Source organism: Physcomitrium patens, chromosome 9 (genome assembly GCF_059467195.1).
Source record: "Physcomitrium patens ecotype Gransden chromosome 9, ASM5946719v1, whole genome shotgun sequence".
In the NCBI taxonomy this organism is placed as follows: domain Eukaryota; kingdom Viridiplantae; phylum Streptophyta; class Bryopsida; order Funariales; family Funariaceae; genus Physcomitrium; species Physcomitrium patens.
The window spans coordinates 12,634,978-12,657,238 of NC_143418.1; the positions used below are offsets into that span (position 1 = coordinate 12,634,978).

At 37.6% G+C, this 22,261-nt stretch overlaps 3 protein-coding genes across 6 annotated transcripts; 2 read left to right on the top strand and 1 right to left on the bottom strand.

Moving 5' to 3' along the window:
* Positions 1 to 2,737: 2,737 nt before the first annotated feature.
* LOC112286929 (uncharacterized) lies at positions 2,738 to 8,974 on the top strand. The gene is made up of 11 exons (XM_024529345.3): positions 2,738 to 3,242; positions 3,991 to 4,068; positions 4,233 to 4,967; positions 5,615 to 5,685; positions 5,922 to 6,010; positions 6,244 to 6,347; positions 6,529 to 6,631; positions 6,918 to 6,993; positions 7,104 to 7,218; positions 7,342 to 7,873; positions 8,067 to 8,974. The coding sequence occupies exons 1-11, from the start codon at positions 2,933 to 2,935 to the stop codon at positions 8,566 to 8,568; spliced, it is 2,715 nt and encodes a 904-aa protein (XP_024385113.1). The 5' UTR covers positions 2,738 to 2,932; the 3' UTR covers positions 8,569 to 8,974.
* A 3,544-nt stretch (positions 8,975 to 12,518) lies between these two features.
* On the bottom strand, positions 12,519 to 14,814 carry LOC112286261 (peroxidase 5). The gene is made up of 4 exons (XM_024527988.3): positions 14,359 to 14,814; positions 13,980 to 14,171; positions 13,683 to 13,860; positions 12,519 to 13,553 (listed from the first exon to the last, which is right to left on the bottom strand). Exons 1-4 carry the CDS (start codon positions 14,599 to 14,601, stop codon positions 13,141 to 13,143), a joined length of 1,026 nt encoding a protein of 341 aa, XP_024383756.1. The 5' UTR covers positions 14,602 to 14,814; the 3' UTR covers positions 12,519 to 13,140.
* A 3,153-nt stretch (positions 14,815 to 17,967) lies between these two features.
* On the top strand, positions 17,968 to 21,781 carry LOC112286368 (COP9 signalosome complex subunit 7). Of its 4 annotated transcripts, none has more exons than XM_024528180.3 (9): positions 17,968 to 18,196; positions 18,762 to 18,837; positions 19,272 to 19,360; positions 19,521 to 19,610; positions 19,803 to 19,847; positions 19,950 to 20,020; positions 20,164 to 20,296; positions 20,720 to 20,814; positions 21,436 to 21,781. In XM_024528180.3, the coding sequence occupies exons 1-9, from the start codon at positions 18,038 to 18,040 to the stop codon at positions 21,443 to 21,445; spliced, it is 768 nt and encodes a 255-aa protein (XP_024383948.3). In that variant the 5' UTR covers positions 17,968 to 18,037; the 3' UTR covers positions 21,446 to 21,781. The 4 variants fall into 4 exon arrangements, with proteins under 4 accessions (XP_024383948.3, XP_024383949.3, XP_024383950.3 ...); XM_024528181.3 differs by having other exon boundaries at positions 21,439 to 21,781; XM_024528182.3 differs by lacking the exon at positions 19,521 to 19,610.
* Positions 21,782 to 22,261: the final 480 nt, after the last annotated feature.

A 22,261-nucleotide genomic window follows, 5' to 3' on the forward strand; every position in this document is an offset into this window, starting at 1 on the left:
AGAAGTAGATCTCATTCTGTATTTTCTTTGTACTTATATAAGTACTGTCAAATGCTCACATTATATTGTTTTTGTATATCAGCATATCATAGTATTGTATTATAATTTTGTCGATTGAATTATTTCCTCACTTCATATTGAGAGACTTAAATATTTTTATCTTCTACTCCTTCCTCGTTTTGCAACCAATTAATTTCTGTAGGAATTGATGTAGCCAATGTCATCACTAAAAGAAGAAGAAAAAATTAATTTACCTTTGCTACTCCTTCCTCTCACAAAACCGATCCTATCAATCAGCACAAGAACCTTATTACATCTCTTAATTTTTCAATTCTCCATGCAACAATCCACTACATTAATAGTGTCTTTAACAATTCAAATATTGTAATATATTATGCTAACTACAACAATAGTTTTCACTACAATTACACAAGCAATCACACAAGCAATCACAAATTGTTCAAGAAGCATAAACTTATGAGAAAAAACTCGAGTCTTAATCAAATGAGTTATCTTTATATTATAATTGCAAAGTTCAATTAATTGCATGCAAGATTAAGATTCCATGGATGTTGTATATAAGAGCTGCAATAGGAAACAAAATTATAAAACTAAACTTGAGTTCATGGAGTTTCTCGTCCAACATCTCTCTATCAAGCCAATCCTAAATATACTTAGCCTACAATAAATATAATGTCTTTCAAATTAGATTTTTTCACAATGAATTGAGTATGTAGGCTACTCTTAGATTAGATATAGCCATAACAAAGGTTTGGTGTGATTGAAGGTCATACCAAATTCTTTGCCAATGTAGTAGAAAAAGAATACTTGTCATCTATAATGCTCCATAAAACTAACCTTCTGATTATATATTATATAGTAGTTGAATTTGTGTTGTTGTTACAAAATAAATGTTGATTTATAATTTAATTGTCTAAGTTAAAAAAATCTCTTCAAACCACCCATTTCAACATTATCATCTTTATAGGTTTGTAATTCTTATCTTTTGCATTAAAATCCCAAAAATTGCTAATTAAAATATCAACCTATGGTTTAAAAATAATAAAAATAAAAAATAAAACTTCAAAGATATCTACATTGAATGACAAAAGAAGATAACATAAAATGTGATAGCACAAAGTTGGAGTATTTTTTACTACATTTCTATAATATTGTGTAAAATCAACATCTTTTTTGGGCAAAACATCTACTTCTCTTCCAACTTGTACCTCCCTTCTTAGATTGCCTCTAACATCTTTTGCAAAACATGGATTGGCCATTATTTATTTACCTTTTTTTTATTTAATCTCACTCAATTCAATCTATTTATATTATAAAGAATATTTACGTAATTTCATCTTTGTCTTCAATATACATCATAGTAGTTAGATCAACATTAGAGAACAATTGTAAAAGATATGTGTCAATGTTTTTTATATTATTTGATGTCACTACTACTACATATAAAGTATAAACAATCACAATTGCATTTGTAATAATAACAAGATATCTTTAATTATAGACTCATTGGGATACCATATAAAGATTTCTATTTTTAGTAATATAATATTAAAAGCCTAAAGCCAGAGAGAATATGACTTAAGACAAAGAACCTGCATGTTTTTATTTTAAAACACATAAAAAAGATTCAAAGAAGATGGGCAATTCAACTATCCAAGTTATAAAGAAAAGAGATTAAGAAAATTGAAATGTCTACCATGTTGCACACTTATATTTATATAATATTTGTACAAAAGAACATGGCATTGAAAGTAAAACTCAAAAAATCACTTCTAATCAAAAAAAATGTAGATCTTATAAAGCAAAAGGGATTCTTGAAAAAAGCTCTAATTCTTATGCATGTCAGAAAAGATGTAAAGAGTGAAATTCTTAACAAAACAGCAAATGCAGATACAAGAAACCTTTAGATTCTAAAAGAATGTGCAATTATCTTCTAAGCAAGTTCTAAGATGTCCTCACCTTAGTCTAAGATTAGTTTTGTTAAGGCCTTGTGATTTGGCAAGTTAAGTTAAGTTTTGATGAAAACAATGAAACAAAAGTTTTAATGAAAACAATGATGATTGACAAATCTAGCCAATGAGAAGGAAAAATTGTCTCCCTAGTTTATCTTGTTGATTTATACCCCTAATGTGTTTTATAATAAAGATATAAATGGAGCTTTTGCTTGGGTCCATCATGAGGCCCCTTTTTCCACACATGCTGTGATTGTTTTGGCTTGCTATGGATTGCAGTGATCTCATATTCATACCTCTCTTTTTCATTGTTGTTATTTTTTTTCTATTTAAAGGAACAGGGAATGCAACTATAATTCGTAATTACATCATTGTATCACAAAAACAATGAAGCAATCCTGATCTCACCAAACTACCAAAGAGCCCTGGATGTGAAATAGATAATTGCAACAAACCCCGCAATATAACCCCTAAAGGAATACCAGTAAGACACCTCGAAAACTACGCTCTCCGCAAACTTGGCGTTTTTTTTTTCACCCTTTGCTTTTATTGTTCTTTTAAGATTATATTCACTTTTTTCTTTTTTCTCATTCACTTACTATTATTTTTATATGTGTTTGGGCCGGTTTGAATCGCAGAAAGCGGGGGGAGGGGATGTGCCATTTGTCCCGCCGCATGATTTGGCCATGTGTGCCTGCTTCCATGGTGTGCTGCACTTCTACATTCTGTGTGACCCGTGGAAACATCACTCCATTCTGCATTTGGATCAGTGGCTCCATGCCTTCCTCCTCCTCCTCCTCGATGACGATGAAGCCTTAGATGCCTTCGCTGCTGCTTCGATGCGGGAGTAGTCGGTGTGGCGGGGGTTTAGGTGCTGCGGACTTCACGATCTCGTGCGGTTCTTTGAGTTTGGTTGATGTGTATTGATAGGTAGCTTGAGGTGGTTCGCGTTGGCCGCGATGGCGTTGACGTTGCGGGTGTTTCCTACGCTTGCTGCGTGGCGGATGCCGCAAGGCGTCGAGATTGGCCTTGGTCGTGTGCGAGTGCCAGCCTTCCGCAGAAATTGTGATAGGTTTTGGTCTTTGAGGTGTAGCGCGGAGGATATTGTCGGGGACAGCGCCGTGCGTGGAGGGGAGAAGGATGTCGCTGCGCATGTGGAATCGTCTTCGTTGCATTCGGATGGGGCTGGTGTTCCATTGGTTGAAGACAAGTTTGGTGGATGGTATGGGACTGATGAGGTCGACCAGGACAAGAATACATTGAAGATTGGTAAGGTGCTCATCCTGAAATGTTGTCCCCTCGACAAGGTTTGTGTCCTGTGCTTAGAACTGCAGCCGGAGCTGCACGGATGAATCCATTTTAGGCATTGCGTGGTTCCGTGAACCTGTTTCATTGGCCCCGTTTGGGGTATTCTCTTATCTTCCAGATTGATTGCTTTTGAGATTAGGCATGGTTAAGTTGGTCATTGAATGAACTGACTTCGTAGCGGCTATGGTATAATCTCGTCTCTCGGCGAAGTGTTACTATTTGGAAGATCATCTGGAGTTATGTTGTTCTTCTTCGTCTCTTTCTTCCTTCGTTTTCTTTCAATATATTGATGGGATCGCATGTAGATTGATTGGTTTGCAAATTGTTCGCTGCTCCATTCGAAGCCATTTCCACTGGCATTTTAGAGTTTGGTTCTGTTTAGGTGGTGTAATTTTGGTTCAGGTCGGGGCTTCTTCGAAGTGTATCTATCTTCCATTTGCTGCTGTAAGAACAATGTTGAGTCTTATTTATGAGTATCCTCCCAGGCAGTAGTAGCTGATCAGCTTTTTCGTAAAGCAATTAGGGATCGAACGTTTTGATATCTCTTTTGATCATTGAAAGCTTTTAGATATCAAATTTAATTCAATACCTTACAGTCGTGCATAAAATTTTGGCTCTTATCTTGGTTGCTGATCACATCAGGTCTTAACAAAGTTATCAATGATTTTGGAATTCGGATTCTGTTCTGATGTTATGTGTAATGTTGCAGCTGCTATACAAGTGGCTTCTGGATTTCTGCTTGCGCTTGGACTTTCACTGTCCTACCTCGTTTGGTGCCGAAAACATGGTTCGTAAATACCTCTTGACTCTTGACACGAACTCCTGAATTCTGTGGTGTAAGAAGCACATTCCGACATTCATTCATTTTCTACACCTAAACTTGACGTGCGTACTACTGGCACATCTTATTGCGGTGATTTTACGTAACTCGACTTTTCCTTAGGATTGCAGGAAAGAGAGTCATCCCGCCTCTACCTACTTTGACACAAATACAGTTGCCATCGTCTTTGAAGAAGTCACTACAAACACGGTTTCTTTCTTTTTTAAACAGATCATCCGAAGAAACCGAGCATTCAGATCATGACGATATTGAGGTCAGCGAAGAGAATAGTTCAAGAAACAGTTTCGGGAAACAGATGGAGGAGAGTTTCCATTCTGATGAGGGCAAGGGTGTGAATAGTGACGATGTACAGCACATTCAGCACAAGAATCAACAGATCTTAGAGGAAGATAAATTGTTTGCTAGTGATGATAGTGACGATGAGCAAAAAATTACAACTCCTGTGCCTTCTGGTTGGCAAGAGGCATCATTTTTACCGCAGGAACAAGGATTTGTCACATTCAGTTCGACGGATGACTCATCACGTGATGCCTCTGATTTTCCCGCGAAACCCTCGAGCAAACAGCTTGATACCGACAAGGTTTTAAGTGATGGGAAGGTTGATTCGAGACTATCGGCTTCAGACCCTGCTGCTAATTCCTTTGCAACTGAGCAGGTTGAAGATAACGATACAGATAGTAGCTATGATGAGTCAAAACCTCCATTCTCAGAATCCCTTCTTGAAGCTGAAACCTCACGACATAATTCAAATAAGTCTCACAAAGATGGCAGTGATGAGCCGCAAGTTGCACCCTCGAAGCGTAGGAAGCTCAGAAGATCACAAGGATTCAAGAGGAAGATTTCAGGTTAGTTTTTCTAGGGTATTATCATTCTCTTGATGAACTATTTAGTAATGTGGCTGTTTGTTCTGCATAAAGCTGTTACAATCAAAAACATGATTATGCAATATTTGTGTTCTTAATTGGGACAGAGCAATTCGTAACAACTGTGCATGGAATATTTATGCTAGGGTTACCAAGATCTAAAAATGTATTGCGATTTTAGATTCAAATAATCAACGGGGATATTTAATCAAATTGAATTGAATGTTTTTTTTAGGGATCACTGTTCACTGTCAAATGTTTTTTACAATGTGCTGGCAATCAGTGACGAGGTTATGTCGTGTAAAGAATCTAGTTTGAATACTTTTTTCTTTTGGTTTACTGCAGCAAGTTCTTGATTGGTCTTAATATATATTTTGTATACAAAGCTGTTTCTACGAACTAATTGGGAGAATGAACTGATTCAGTATCCAGGTTGTGTGATCTAGGTTGCATGATCCTTGAGTTCGAAGGTGTTACATTCCACAGTAGATGTCTAACTTTGAATACGGGGAGTAGTTGGGTTGAGAAATTAGTCAAATACCTTACAATAGTGTAGATATTTCATGTCATCTTGCATACCTGGCTTATTCTTTCAAATTACTGATGGGTTGGGCTCTTGGCTGTTCAAGGGAAGGTGATAGTACCGGCTGTTGTGGACCACATGCAAGAGCAAGTACTAGCTGCACTGCAGGCATCGAAGGTTAGGTTTCAGATTTTGGTCATTTATCAGGGCCTCAAACTCTAAATTTCTATTCCATTTTTTGATGATTCACCCTCAGAACCGATGAAATTGTCACGGAACTGCTCTCCAATTTGATCAGCAGTAAATTTTCTGTACACAGATAGAGGCCTTGTCGTTCAACAAACGTTTTTCAGGCATCCAAGTCACGAAGTCGTGCACGGAAGAAACCTCTAACATGTTGGTGTGAATATCAGGTTGTGGAAGAGGGGGCTGATCCTCGAGCTATCTGTAACCGCAGAGATTATGCTCGTTGGATTATTTCATTCAGCAGTACGTTGTCTAGGTACACTACGCTACACCTTGAGATTAGAATTTGAGTGACCATGTTTCCGACAGGCAACACCCGTTGTTTCTTTAGTTAGGAACCGATGAGAAACCATGACGAGAAGCTTAATTGTTACGTTGTATCTTGTCCAATATAATCGTCTCTAAGCGATGTAGTGATATTAGGGGCGCTTTGACCCGCTGGTGGAGTCCAATTAGTACTTTTCGTGATGTTTTGTGTTGGATGCGTAGGAGCCCCGCTAACAAAGTACTTCCGGCCATGTACATTGAGGGTGTCACCAAACAAGCGTTTGCTGATATTGCTTCCGATGATCCCGACTTCCCTTACATTCAAGGTGTTTTTGCTCATATCAAAGTTGTATCTGGATTTTCATGTACTGTGAATTCAACTAAAACCGTCCATGAATTCTTTTTAGCTAGAGTAGTGGTTTCAAATGTGTATGGTGATTAATTACTGGTGGAATTAAACTATTTTTCTGTATTTTAAACCTTGCAATACTTCATACTGTGATACAGGCCTTGCTGAAGCTGGGCTCATACCTAGCAATTTATCTCTCATCAATGAGGATCGTGGTACATATGATAGCGACTCAGACGTGATGTATTTTTTTCCTGACAGGTATGCAGTGCTTGGTGTTTTAGGTTCAGCTATTGATCATGACATTGAATCTTTGATCCCTGATAGCACCAGTAGCGTTTATTCGTTTCACCACTCATTTGATTTCTAGTCTTAAATGGAAGTGATCTCATCGATAAAAGGGATGTCTTTGTCTGCCTTTGTGACAATGTATTCTGCTTTAGATTACTAGACATCTTATTTGCTATGCAGAGAAGAAGCCTTGAAGGTTTAATGGCGCACGTGGATGTATATGGTCCACAGTTGCACTGAGTCTTTGTGTTTGCAGTCCAGTGACTCGTCAGGACCTTGTGAGCTGGAAGGTGGCGCTTGGCCGACGCTCTCTACCAACTATCGACAAAGAGGTGACGATCAGTGTCATGCTTTTATTAGTGACTGGAGTTCAGTGTTGAATGTTATACGAGTGCTGAGTGGTTATATCATACTTAGACGGAGATATCGTTGTTTCTTTCAGACGCTTAAGGCAAAGTCCGGCTTTCTCGATGTTGACCGAATTGACAATACGCTGTGGCCATTATTAAGTGATGATCTCGATTCTGGAGAGAACAGTATCATATTGTCCGCATTTGGTAATCATCTTACCTTAATAGCTTTTCAGATACCTTCTATTTGACTGAGAATCAAGACTACAGTTTAAGTTAAAAAGTAATACGTATGGTAGAATCACTTCACTAACAGTATGTAGAATGTAGGTTTTACAAGAATTTTTCAGCCAGAGAAGCCAGCAACTGTCGGGCAAGCAGCTATTGCCCTGGCATGTGGGAACACCTCTGAAAAATTTGGTGAGGAATTAGCTAGGTACCAGGCGGAGTGGACGGCTCACGAAGTCGCAATAGCAGATGATGCAATGAAAGCTCAGAAACAGAAGGAACTGGATGAACTCTTTGACGGACAACTGAGCGCCGAGCGACGACAAAAAGAACTGGCTCAGCAACGCTTCGAGGAACTGAGAGCAGAGTTTGAAAGGATGAAATCCGAAAGAGATGCAGAGAAGGGCGTGCTTTTGAAAGACAAGGCCGCCGTTGAATCAGAAAAGGAGCTTCTGGGTCATTTGAAAGAACAAGTTGACGAGCAACTGCAGGCACTGACCACGCGAGAAATGCAGGTCTCTATTGAGCAAGACCGATTAGAAAACCTCAGATCAACATGTGAAGGTCACGAGGAAGAATTGTCGAGAGTGACTTTTGAACTTGAAGTTGAGAAAAAAGCTCTAATGCAAGCCAGGTGTTGATTCAAGTGCTTACCCTTGATTTATTTACTTATTTTGTTTACATTTTACACTATTTTCACATTTTGGTTAATTCGCTTAGAATTTGAGCCCTTTGAGTAGTGTATGTCCTTCATTTTGACATTCAGCTTCCTAATTTTATTCGAGTGAAATTTAGCTGAGCGAAAATGCTTTCGACTGGTATGACAGGTTTTGGGCAGAGGATGAAGCTCGGAACGCGCGAGCCCATGCTGAAGCACTTGAACAAACCCTAAAGCGGAGATCTAATCGAGAGCAAGTTGAAGTAACAGACAGAAGCTGGCACTACAATGCTAAGGATGAAATTAAAAATGTTGTCCAGCGAGCTCCCATTCAAGGTGTTATGGATAAGGTTGAAGACCTTACTGGCAACGTCAGGACTGCACTCATTCAATCCTGGCAGACAATACTGAGAGTGATAAATGGTTTCCTGCAGAGAGCTGGGGAGCTCGTACAAGAGATCAGATGGAAGATCCAGCATTATTATCGTGTTACCTCCTCATCCACTGGGAACCTACTTCAGGACTCGGCATATTCTGTAAACCAAAAGCTTCAAGGCTTGCAGTCTACGGCATTAGAGTTTTCAGCCAAAGTAGCGGACGGAACAAAGAGGTTGGCTAATGATTGCAAAGATGGAGCCCAGAAGTTGTCCCGACGTTTCAAGGCTGAGTAGCGCTACTCTCGGACGCAACCAATAGTTGTAGTTCATCGTCGAGAGTGTGAACTTGGCGTCAGGGATTGGGGCAGTGATTTTGGTCTGGGATTTGGCCTTTGTCAGGTACCTTGGTTTAGTATCTTGGTGGCTGTGACTGCTCCATATATAAAGTATATCACAAGGAGCACGCAGTAAACTAAAGCTTGGTCCTTGGTGATGTAAGCTACACAACGAGGATCTCGGTATCTCCTGAATTGGTAGAGGTGTGAGAAAAAGTGTTTGCCTCCCACAGTAACCAGCAGGCATGTAGACGGAGATGTCTACAGCCCTTTTTCGATTCCAGTTCTTTGATATACTCTTCGGTCCATCTTACCGGAGGGTTGTTGAATTTGTATTAATTTTAGAATCACTTATATTTTGTTCATCCTGAAATTATTTGATAGTTTCCGTTCCTGATAACAGTCATTGATTTTCCTGGATATGTTGTGCCGTGTCCTTCGAATTCAGTAGAAGTGTATTGAGTTGTGGTGTCCAGTGTAGCGATTTCTGTTACTCAGTAAGATCTGAGCACACGTGGGTTTTTTCATGCATCTGAAAACTGCAGCTGCCAATCAGGTGTCATATTTTATGTGCATCGCGTGATAAGGTGAACAACTTCTCGGTTTTATCCCAAAGTAGAGCAGAGAGTCATGTAATGCCAACGATGAGAAAAGAGCACAAGACTTTCGCCAGAAACTGTATTATTATTTTTATTTTAATGCAATCCCTCTACCTGATTGCAACGAACGACATTACAAGGAGCTAGCAATCAGACACAAGTGAGAAAAAGACACCGTCACCGGACACATCATGCAAACAATGAATCAATCAAACAAACAAGATTTTTATAAATATCATGCAAACTGTACCTTAAGGTGCACTATTTTACATCCTACTATACCACTTGCCTCAATTATTTTCTGTTCTCTCTAGTATTTATTTCTGTTCTCTCTAGCCATTTATTTCAACATTGAAAAAATATATATTCTTTTAATCTAAAATAATTCTTCTTATAGAAATATTAATGAAGAGTCTTTATATCTAGAAGTTCACTTTAAGGAGACATGGTGCAAAACTTTTACAAAGGTTTTTTTGTTTGGTAAAGGAATTTTTTCTTTAGAAGCCTTAGCCTAAGGAGATAATATAAAGTGAAAATAGGTCACAAAATGAATCAAATCATTTTTTTATTATAAGTCTAAATATAATAATTTATATTTTAATTCTACCAATTATGAAAAATATGCAAATTTTGATTTTAAAATTTTTAATACATATTATTAGTAATTTATAATATAACTTCTTAAGTTTTGTAAAAACTATCTCTTGAGAATAGATTTATTTTAACCTCCAAAGCTTCTTAAAAGCCAAAATGACTTTAGGTTGTTTAGAAATTTCATATGAAATATCAAACTAAGGTATTTTTATTAATTTTTTTTGAGAGTAGAAAATCTTATAAAGATTATGCTTCACTAAGTTTTTTTTAAAAAATATTTTTTTAAATTAGTGTTATCGTGTTTTGTAGATTTGGACCCCAACCAAAGCAATTTGGACTTGGGTATCGACCAATTACATGATCGTTGTATTTTTGGACGATTTTGGGAGTTGTATGATAATAGTATTGTAGGACAATAGTTTATTATAGAAACAAGGTGTTATGGGCAAAACTAACACTATGAATTACTTAAATAAGACTAGAGAATCTCTAGTCTTTTTATTTTTGTAATTGTCATTTTAATTTTAATACTGTATTAATTTTGAGTGATTTAATATATATACATATATATACATATATGCAATTTCACAAGAATAGATTGACTCTTTGATTCTATATGATATATATCCTTGATACAAAGGTGTCTGCATTATTGGCAAGGGAGGTCCTATATTATAGTGCTCTCTAATGGTCCTTCTAAATTCCATTTCAATTTAGTTTTTAATATTTAAATTTTTTTTCTTCTAAAACATATGAAAGTACTTCTATCCACTATTTTTTTTTAAGAAAGATTTTTTAAAAAATAATATGATTTTTTAAAATAATTTATTTGTTATTAGTTTTTTAACTATCTATTTCTTACAAAAAATTTAATTAAAGGTCTTATGCACATCTTTTTGGCTCTAAGAATATGCATGCATTTATTCAACTTAAAGATAACTTTGAAAACAAAATTCCCTTGAAAAATTTAGAGTCACAAGTAAGAATTTTGTCTAGCACAAGTCTCACAATGCCTTTCAAGCAACATCAAAAAAAAACTTTTCTCCTTACTTTGAATATTACAGTCTCCCAAATGCAATGACCCCAATACTTAAGATTTAATAGATTGATCCTAATGTAAATTAGAAACATGATCTTATAATTGAAAGTATTTTAAATACTAAAAATAGATATTTAGAAGTTATTTTCTCAAAAGGGGTATGTTTTTGGTAATTTTGGAGTTTAGAAGGCAAGATAATATAAGGAACTTTAGGGATTAAATCTTAGAAGATAAAAAAATCATGCTATTTAACAAAAGAATTGATTTTTTATTCTTTTTATTTTATGTTTTCTTTTTATTAACATTTGTGTTGCTAATGTTTATGTATAAAATATTATTATTATTATTTTGATGTTGTTTTGTACCTTTTACTCTCATTAGTGTTTAACTTGTTGAAACTTTTTTATGAATGGTGTATTATTAGTGTGGCACAAATATGTGTTTACATAGAAATAGAGAGGTGTCTACTTAGTAGTTCCTTTTACTTAAAATACAATACAATAACCTAACAGTTGTTGTCAAAGCACAAAAGTCTAAGAAGCTACAAAAGAAATAAGATTTTATTTAAAAAAAAAAAAAAAAAAAAAAGATAAAAAAGATAAATGTTTTCCTTGGTCTTGTCAAAATTTATAATACTTGCAATTTTTTTTTTTAAATCCAAACTTATTAAATAATAATTTTAATAAATTATTTCAAACTTCTGTTGTAAAATATTTTTTGTTGCAAGCTTATGAAGCTTATTACAGTAGTTTATAAAGGTCAAAAGGAGTACCAAATGTACTTAAAAAATATAAAATCATACTCATTTATGTATAAAATTATATTCCATAAATATTATTATGTTTTAATTTTTAATTATAAAAAGTAATAAAATTATGCATATTTTCATGTTACTTTTTTTTCTACTGAAATAATTACTAGAACAACCTTAGAAGGTGTCTATTTTAATTAATCAAACATATCATAATTAAAGTATTAAATATTTATTCATTAATTAATTTTAATTGTTAAATTATACATTATTGTATTAAGTTCTTGATAAAATCTAATTCTCATAAATAATATCTTTAAATGTGTTTTATATATTAAATTTAATCTTTATCAAAAATAAAGTTAAGGGTGGCTTGAAAAAAGAAACTATAGATTAATCATGTTGAAAAAGGTCGGTTTGACTTTGAATCAATTTGTTGCCAAGTCTAATATTACTTAATATAGGTCGTTCTATTGTACAATTTTTTTCGTTTTTTGATGAAATTGTAAAGTGCTCTACATATCTTCCTGTAAACTTATTTTATATATAAGAATAGATTACCACTTCTTCAACAAATTAATAGCTTTAAAAAGCATGTTGTTGTTGGCCTTGCACCAATTTACATAAGTTGTCAATGAAGGCCAAGATATCTATGGTAACTTTCTCGCCTTGCTAAAAAATACATACCTTAAATTCTTCTGAAATCTTTTCCATATGTCAGTCAAAACCAAAAATTACACGTAGCCTATTTTTGAAAGCCTGCCACTTCAATAAAGAATCCCCAATCCACACAAACATGCCCAGTTGGAAACAAACCAGTACATGCTTTTAACTTTTTTTAATAATTTATATACCCACTACATATTTTCCGAGACAAATTTTAATAATTCAGAACACACTGTCAATCCACTCACACCACAAATCACTTCAGCACCAACACTGCTCAAACTCAACCCACCTCAAAATATTACAATATCAATGTCACACAATCACTACCACGACCCATTAAAACGCATGGCAGCACCACTAACACTAAACCAACCATGGATTATCAATGGGGAGTAGACGGAAGTGAACTACAGCAGAAAGGCATGTGAAATCACCATGGATATGGTGCAAAATGCCACACCACAGGCTAAAGAATAGAACCAGTGGACAGTAATACAACAACATAGTATGAGGCTGGTGTGTGTTGTGAGATCCAAGCCACGGAAGTAGTTTAAATTCTATCGCTGCGATGGTGCTAATTTCTCACTGTGAGCACCACAGATTTGGTGCTCACTCATTTCGCCACTGTCAATAATAAGTCGTCGTCGTCGTCGTATTGGCTTGTTGTTGCAGGTCAAAATTAGAGATCGACTGGGTGGATTGTGTACAGCGATGGCGAGATTCTAATGTATGTTATGCTAGACACCCCTTCAGGAAGCATTGATCTGCCTTGAAGAGAAAAGAATTTAGATTTCTAGAGTTGGTTAGAATAGAACTACGTTTAGACTGTGGATTTGATTGAGAAATCTCACATGTGTATGGGTGTTTTGAGACGCCGGATCAGTTGATCCTGCGGCAGTTGAGACGAACCTCGCCGTCGAAGTCGTCCTTGATATCTATGGCGGCCATCTGAGCCAAAGCGTTGCCGAACTTCTGGTTCCAAGTGATCCCGTTCACGACGTTCAGGTCGGACGTGAACTGGGTTTCGAAGTCGTTGAAGAGTGCCATGTCGGAGCTGAACAGCACTTTGCCGGCGAATCCATTGCTGTAGAAGTTGTTGTCGATGACGAAGGGCGTTTGGGGGTCCATGTTTACTACCGTGTTTGGGTTGGGGTTACCTCGAGGACACTTTGCCTGCAATTCAGCGGCGTAGTCAGGGTCCAGCGTGGGATCCACTCCATTCGGCGACCCTGGGAAGTCGTAGAGCCGGTCCATGAAGTTCGAGCAGTGGGCTACGCCGATTGAGTGAGCACCTGCCATCGATTCCCAGTTTCACTGTGAGCTCGATATTCTCCACTTGCAACTGTTTTCAGATATCATGGACGTGGTGTTGATGAAGTTTAATGAACTGAGAACAAATAATGGGGTTGCTGATTACGTACCTGAGAGAGTCACCATTTCGTCTTGAGAAAGACCCTTGTTACTAAACTGCGCTGTCAGCTGCTGCACATTAGATTTCGAAGAAGGAAGTGCAGCCTCCGCGGCATTTCTGCTGGAAACGCGCCCATCCCATCGTCCAGTCGCCATAGTTAAGGGGAGGCCTTGAAAATTCAACCCAGCCTGATCGCATCAGAAAGCACTCTCCACTTTAGTTGGATTCCGACAAGGGTTTACGTTAGTAATCTGAAAGGGGGAGCGACGAAGCAGACACAATGGGGCATTAGGGGGAGGTTGCATACAAGTACGGCGGAATCCCTCGCAGCAAGAGCGACAATGTCGGCGCAGGAGACAGTCTGTGGACACTCAACTTCGAGGCGTGCCTTTGCAGCGTCGATGACGTCGTAGCCCCGCACTGTTAGGTTGGGGGACGCCGCTTTCTCGACGTCGGGATTTTCGGGACTTGGGTCCAAGAGCAATGACCCATCACAACCCTGCATTGAAAGTTACATCAGACTATGGTCACAAACCCAACTATGCCTTTTCAATGACCCCGAACAAAGCCTGAGACAAGACTCCATATAAACTTGAACTGGAAGATGTTAACAGTCCGCGCTAAAACTATGTCTCAAAGCATTGGGACATCAATAGCATGAATTGTAGGAAGGCATTGCACTGTACCTCAACGAAGCAATCGTGGAACAGGAGACGGAGCAATGCAGCAGGAACGGTGGCATCCCTCGAGTTGAACTCTCTCACTGTCTCGGTGACAATGCTCTCTGCCCGCGGACAGCTTTGGTCGTAGAATCCCACGCCTATATTTTGAGCTCGCACCTGAGTTACAAGCAACAAGCTCAATGCAATGACCACCACGAAGCAAGACTCCGCCGCCGAGCTTCGCCTGCTGAAGTCCAGCCCGCCCATCTTCAACAACTCAATCACACCCTCCCCCTAAACCTTGTGATAGTATCCCAGGAATTGTCCTTGGAATCCCTCTGCCAACCTCTGCAAGTCGATCAGTCCTCAGTCCTGGTGATGAGTGTCCGCCACAACAGATCAGAAAACCAGGCGCCTCGTGTTCTCAAGATCTCAAGTACTGATCATGCCCATTCCGCTGGATGCAAATTGCAGAGGCCTAGCACCGACCACGGAATATTGAGCTTCCAGGGCCTGAATTTCTACCCTTAAGCTGCAGAAGCAGTGGCAGCGAGCGCGCTGATTTTCCAAACCAGCAGTCAACGAGCAGCGTCAGAAACCCCGCGTGCACAACAACTAGGCAGATGCGCACTCCAAAACAGAAAGTAGTAGTAGCGGGACTGCAGTAGAGAGATTATTGGAGGCAAGGAGTACGATGAGAAGAGTCCAAGTTGCAGTAACTTCAGCTGAGTATGCGACACCATCGCTCAGCGAACACGACATCTTTCTCGAAGACAAAGACACAAGCGTCAGAGACGGTGGTTGTGTTTAGTGGCAGAGTGCATGTTCTAGACGGCCCTATTATTCTTACTGTTCGACACTTTCTCGCGTTTGTCAACCGTTGGGTTGTCGCCTCTTGCAGCCTCCATTTAATGCGGTAGCCACCATCGCACCACCAGTGCTTGAGGATTAACGTTACAGCCCCGTTTCTCTTGTCCAGCGACAGTCCCTGCAGGCAATAACAGAGCGTAACAGTGACATCCATGCCATTAAGTTTATTTGCAGCAGCAGCTCCCCATTTGCTTTTACCCTCACTGCTTGATAACTCTCCTCCACCACCGCCTTCTGCTTGCATTTACATTTCCTTCTCTCTGTGGATTTTGTGCTGTTGCCAGCACATGTTGGTGTGTGCGTCCTGCACTTCGATATTGCTGGTAGTAAATGCAGCATTTGCAGCGTTGGGGATGGACACTTTGTGGTTGTGTGCATGAATCCATGGCCCTTGAGATTTGCTCACACACCTTTTCCACACACCATTGCCTGCCTCAGTGCCTTCAACTGTAGGTGGGTGCAACTGTTTCACTCATGTTTTATGGTTTTGGGATGCGGTTGCTGTTTTGTTTCATAACCTGATTGTATCCTCTGCTGTAGTTGCTCTGCTCTTCATTGTTGTTTGTAATTTTCATTGGATGTTTGTTTTGTTTTTTCTGTTTTTTAATAAAAAGTCATCTTGTGGTTAGACCTGGGACAGTGTTGAGAATAGTATGTGCACCCTTTTACCAATGTCACTTGTTGATGATTGAGGTAACTGAGACAGGATTTGAATGTGAATCCAACCATCATACTCCTTGCAAGCCTCAATGCTTGAAATACCAGAACCACAGTTGTACAGTGGGTGGTGAGTAAGGAAAATATATAGATATATATATATATATATATATATGTATTGATCAGCTGATATGTGAATTCATTTTTTTTTCTTCTTGTAGTAATAAACTGTAAAGAAGTAGTTGATTTTATTAGTTACTTTTTTGTTCGAAAAATCTATTTCATATCTTAAATAAATTCTCTACAAGTGGCAGAAAGATTATGTTTATCGTTCTTAATTAAACATCCAAGTTGGCACTCTTCCAACAATGTTTATTGTTTAAAAGTCATTCAATGTCACCATTATCTTTGTTTTTATATTTATATATTTATTATGTTACTACATAATTAACAATAGAAAAAAAAAAAAAAAAAAAACATGTGATTTTATTTTGAATTATCTGTTTGAGCTTATGAAAATATTTTAAATTGTAATTTGACATCTTTTTTTAAAATTTTATTTTTGTTAAATTCCAAATATTTCCAGTTTTCTTTATCTTAATAAAATCCAACTACATCTCTATATGTAATGTTGAATTTGTTTGAAAGCTACATTGTATATATATATATATATATATATTAAATCTAACATAAATTTATAGAAAAAATGTATAATACTTTAATAAATTATATCATTTTAGAACTCTTGTGGCATTTGAGCATGAATCTCAAGCAAAGGATTATTAAGATATGTTTATCGTTGTTTCTCAAGCTTTATCATTAGTTTTTCTTGATTATTTTGGTTTGTGTTGTTTTTTTATTAAATACCATAAAAAATATAGATTTTCAAAAATCAATAATATATATATATATATATATATATTTGTCCTTGTATAGTTATTTAATTTACTTCAAGTCTCTTAAAAAATCATAAATTTTTAATTTTATATTAGTTTTATTAAGAAATGAAAAGAGAAGTAGAGATGTCTCATTAAAAATCTTGATTAAGTTCTTCCTCTTAATGCAATTTTGATTTGTATCATAAATTTTTCTTCTGAATCCAAATAACACCCAGTCTCAATGTAAGCTTGATCCCTTTCTTTATTGATACTTTTTATTTACTTGTTTATGTTTAAAATACACATGCAAAGTTAAGTAAGAAGTAATAACTTTTTTATCCTTTTATTATTTTTTAATAAAAACTTAAGACAAAATATGAAATTTTATTTTACTAATGCCTGTTACAATATTTTACGATACTTAGCAAAGATAATTATGAAAATACTTACATTTACTATGGGCACGTCTTTTCAGATTTTTATATTTTACTTATTTATTCAAAAGCTAAAGTTTTGACTAGTTTTTTTGACTTTTAAATAAAAAAAATATAACACTTAAAAGTACAGTGAAATAACAATATAATAGCCTAACTAAAGCAACAGAGATGATATTTAGGATAATTATATTTGCAACACAAGAGTGTTGTCACACAATCACCAAATTAATTGGATTTTTCTTTGAAGACGACATCCAATACTATGAGAATAATACGTTTATTAAAAAAAAATCTCACATATTTTTCCAAATAAGACTTTACATGCCTTAAGTGTCATCTTAGGATCATTTTGTTACTTTGATATAATGGTGTTCCATTGAACATAATGATATAATGTTGCATTTTGTTTTGCAACCTTGTTATTTATAGTAAACACCGCCCATATATTTATATATATATATATATATATATATTTACATCCTAATATTCTATCAATTTATATTTCTCATGCTATTATTCTCATATAATCAGGGATTTAAATAGAAATAGCAATTTTAAGAACTGGATTAGCTGATTTTAGGGGACCCGCCCATATCTAGGTTTCTTAGATTTTCTTCAAATCTAGGTTTCGGGTAATTAGATGTGTCAAGGTCTAGTCTCTCACTGGGTCTATTCTGAACGAACGAAAAAGAGGATATGAACGAAAGTAACGACGGACGGACGGACGGACGGACGGAAGTGGAGCGAAGAAAATCATGGAGTATGGAATTGCAGCGACGGCGAGAGCGTGAGGAGGTGTCTGAGCTTGCGTTAGGTTTTGCGAGCCAAGAGCACGAATTGATAGCTACGGAATTGGTCGGCATGGAGGTGGAGCAAAAGCAGGCCGATTTAGTGCAGCAGTTTGTTTTGCTGGCCGCAAACGCGCGGGGCCGTGCTGCCGTCGAGCTCATCACTCATGCCACATCGCACCCTCAGCTCTTCGCCTTCTCTGAGCTTCTTGCCTCGCCCCATATCGCCGAGGTTTGCGTCTATCCTCTTTACTGATTTGCATGAACCGTTGTATTTGAGAATTCTGATTACCTCATCTAAGCTGTGTTTTGTTTTGTTTTTATTTTTCATTTTTCATTTTTTTTTAACTTTTTATTTCTAGTTTACTGGGATCATTGAACCTCAGTGCATGTCCTACTGTCTCGTGGCGGGAGAAGTTTCGTTTCGTGTATATTTTAGGTTTTTGTTTGTTTTTACGTTTTTTGATCGTGCGTTTTGGATTATACCCTAATTCTGAAGTAACCTGGGTCGGATGCCTGTCACTCGGTCAGACAGATATAGATATGGATGTATGTGTTTATGAGTGTATGTGATTTAGTTGTGTGTCATGGTTTCTTCTTTTGATCTAAAAACGGGAAATCTTTGTGGAGAAAGTGACAAAGGGACTGATATTGATTAGCTAGCGAATCAGGCCTTGTTTCATTATCTTATTATGGTTGCGCAACTGGAGATATGTGACGCATGAATTTGACTGAATCTTTGAATATGTTTGATTGCCTGGAAATGATGAGCATTCTTGCTGGTTGTGATTTTGTAGTTAAAGGGAACGGAGCACTCTGCTTCTTTGGATCTGCTTCGTCTATTTGCACATGGGACCTGGTCCGATTACAAAAGTAAGTGATTTTACTCTATTTAGTGAGTTTCCGTTTGCCCCGGTTCGTGCCGTAGACATCGTATTTTGCTTGGATTGTTAGGGTTAGTTTTTACGTTATCTTCCACTCATGCACTAGATGTTCGACTTGAATTCCGACTTGTGGATACTTCGGCATGTTCAGTAGATTTGGGTGATGTGTGAATACACTTCTGCAACAATCTCCAGTGCAGAAAAACATGTGATAATATGTCTACGATATTGCTGAAAGAGATTCTATTGACGTATCAGATCTGTCAGAAGATACTTCTGCGAATTGATAACAAACATCGAATTCAACATATGTGTTTGTCTCAGTATTTCTTAGGAGTAAGACGTTCACCTGAACGTTAACATATTGCTTCTGGATGATGTCATTTGGCACTCATGATCCTGATTCGTAGCTTCCTGTTGCAGATAATGCACAGATGTTGCCTACGCTTGATCCACAACAGGAGCTGAAGTTAAAGCAGTTAACCGTGATGACTCTGGCTGAAACTGCCAAGGTATTTCCATGTTGTAGGCTTTTCGCCTACGCTGGTGGTGGAGTATGTCATTGGGGATGGGTGGACGGATTTCTAATTTTAACCAGAGGAGTATCATTATGATGTGAAGGGTAATGTTTTGTAAGATCACACTAACACGTTAGTTGGATGTGCGACTCAGGTATTGTCCTACGATTTATTGATGCGACAATTAGATATATCCAATGTTCGGGAGCTTGAAGACCTACTCATAAACGAATGCATGTACTCTGTACGATACCTATCGAGTCTAGAACGCGGGAGTTAATCTCGTCTTGAACAACTTCAGTTTCTGATCACCCCTATTCAGTTTCATTGGGTCCAGTCTGGTCGTTGGTGTAGATATTACTAGCACTCATAGCTCTGCTTTGCTAAAAACAGAGACAACGTAGTTACGCTAATGAAATTGTCCGCTGTTTGACAGGGTATAGTTAGAGGGAAGCTGGATCAACGACGACGATGTTTCGAGGTGGGTTTTCTTGATTTCCCACAAGGATTCTTATGACCTTGGAGCACTTTTTTGGGTCTCAATCAGGATCGATTTCCTGATGGCTCATGTTTGTGGGATCAGGTTCAATTTGCCGCTGGAAGGGACTTGAGACCGGGCCAACTGGATAATATGATCGCAGTATTGGCAAACTGGTAAAATTATTCCTTGAAGAGTGCATACGTCATCTAGCATGAGTTCAAGTTTAGTGTGGTAGAGTAATCATACATTTCTAGCTATCACTCTTCTGAAATCATTTGCACTACTCACAGGACAATTTTGATTCTCTGATTTTTAGGTTGAGCAGTTCTGATAACTTGTTGCTCACAATACAAGAAAAGATCAAATGGGCTGACAGCATGAGCGAGCAAGATCGTCGACACAAGAAGGAGGTTGAAGACAAGGCCGAGGAAATGCGAAAATCCATAAAGGTACGCTCGTTCTTTAATGGTGCTCTATTTCAGCATGAAAACATGCAAGCATAAAGGAGGAATCTTGAAGCTGCAGTTTGGGCTCACTACGGCAACCATGTTATATTTACTAATGTGAAAAAAATCAGGAGTATGGCTAATTGGCTCAGCAATTAAAACGTAACCAGGTATCAGAAATTAGTAAGAAAGAAGAAATGCTTGGAGATTGCCATGGGAAGGTTTATGGTTACTGATGCTGGATGCAGAAAACATAATCAAGAAATTTTCAATCCCCCAGTAGCTGAACTGTGCACCATATTATTAGTTTAATGGACCTTTTTTCCCTTTTTTATGTGTCCTTCTTCTACTCATGCGGCACGAGGATGGTCACATCGATGGGAGAGTATGTGTGACAAGGCTGTGTCGTTGCACAATTGTGTGAAGGCTGAGATGGAGTTACGAGGTCAGCAAGATGTCGTCTATTCAGAAGCCGGAGCTCTCATGGATTTTGTTGACGAAGATCGAAGCCGTCCCAAAAGGTAGGTATTAAGCCTTCGTTTAAAATTCGTAGCTCATGTTATCAGTAACTGAAGCTGGAGTCTCTATATCATTGGTCTCCAGTCGTCCATGGACATTTTGAGTTGTGAACAATGATTGTCTTTCAGGATCATGGTAGTGATCCGCAAGACTGTTATTAAGGTTTCAAGTTGTTGAGTGACATTCTGAGGTTGGCAATAACCGTGCTGCTAAATTAATAAGGCTTTTCCGTTCGTCGGGTAAATATGTTCACGTGAGGAAGTGTTCAAGTACATGCTTGAATACACGTGTACGTGTACTTTCCTGAGTGAGGTTTAAGAAGATACTTCTTCATCTTGTCGTTTCTCCTTTGTATTTGTGTGGTGCTTTGTAGCGTAAAATGTTTCGTAAGGTCTTATAATGGGTAGTGCAAGTTTTGATAGAAGTCTCCAAGATGGAATTTGAATGGCTGACTGTCTCTGAAATAAAGTGCTTTTTAACGTGGGAACTTTCTGTGTATGTTTCCCCTTTATAATCGAGTCTTCTTTCCACAAAATATCACTTCCAGCAGATGTTCGTGAATGTAAAGTCTTTCTGTGCAAGTCTACTATATAGGGTCTAATTGGGATATGGTGGGTGTGCAGAAGGCGTTAGCTGCGCTTATACATTCGCGTCGATGTTTTAGGTACAAAGAGATTCAGCAGTTGCTCGGAATTTTGCGTAAATCTGTTCTGGTGTCCTTGGTAGGGGACTCTGACTTGAGCCCTCTCAACAATTTTTGTACATTTATGTCATTAGAGACCTTAAGAGCTGCACAGCATATTTTACACGACAAATCTTTTCCTGTGCTCTTGCATGTGTTCAGAGTGTAAAAGTAAAGGTTACAGCACTGTAGTACTGGGGAAGTGAGTTGTCAGATATTGCGTATTGAAATACAGGTGAATTATATAAAAGGTGTTCCTTCCTTGGGCAGCTGTGCCTTGTGGTTAATGTGGTTGTTTTCATGACCAGTTGCCTGAGCTGACTTGTACGCATCCAGCTGATCCTGTGCTGGGGTTTGGAATGATGCCTAGTTGCTTGCCGACAGCCTCTAGGAGAAACCCATTCAAACACATTTTATTGTCAAATTGTGTTATCATGTCTCATGCCATGCTCCTTCCAGACACTACAATTCTTGCCTTGAGATCTGTGACCTAACATGGACTTGAAGTAGCAGTGTTCCCTGTTACTTTCCTTGCGTCACTTCCATTTCTCGAAGAAGACTCATTTTTAGGCTTTTCATGTTGGATGTTCAATTTTGAGAAAGTTATTAACTGGAAAAGTTGGATCTTCGTTTACTAAATGGAAAAGTAATGTGGGGCGCCATCATTTTTAGGATATTTTTGCATGGTGTTCATTTTAGAGCAGATTGGGAAAGTTGAATCTTTTCTACTTGGAAAAGTCTTGGGGACATCCTCAGTTCAACCCTCT

Coding starts and splice junctions, on each gene's coding strand:
- LOC112286261 (XM_024527988.3), bottom strand. CDS start 14,601: ATGGGCGGGCTGGACTTCAGCAGGCGAAGCTCGGCGGCGGAGTCTTGC. Junction 14,172..14,358: donor TCCACGATTGCTTCGTTGAG/GTACAGTGCAAT, acceptor CTTTCAATGCAG/GGTTGTGATGGGTCATTGCT. Junction 13,554..13,682: donor CGAAATGGTGACTCTCTCAG/GTACGTAATCAG, acceptor AATCGATGGCAG/GTGCTCACTCAATCGGCGTA.
- LOC112286929 (XM_024529345.3), top strand. CDS start 2,933: ATGGCGTTGACGTTGCGGGTGTTTCCTACGCTTGCTGCGTGGCGGATG. Junction 6,011..6,243: donor TTCAGCAGTACGTTGTCTAG/GTACACTACGCT, acceptor TTGGATGCGTAG/GAGCCCCGCTAACAAAGTAC. Junction 6,632..6,917: donor ATGTATTTTTTTCCTGACAG/GTATGCAGTGCT, acceptor TTGTGTTTGCAG/TCCAGTGACTCGTCAGGACC.
- LOC112286368 (XM_024528180.3), top strand. CDS start 18,038: ATGGAGGTGGAGCAAAAGCAGGCCGATTTAGTGCAGCAGTTTGTTTTG. Junction 19,361..19,520: donor CTCTGGCTGAAACTGCCAAG/GTATTTCCATGT, acceptor TGTGCGACTCAG/GTATTGTCCTACGATTTATT. Junction 19,848..19,949: donor AACGACGACGATGTTTCGAG/GTGGGTTTTCTT, acceptor TTGTGGGATCAG/GTTCAATTTGCCGCTGGAAG.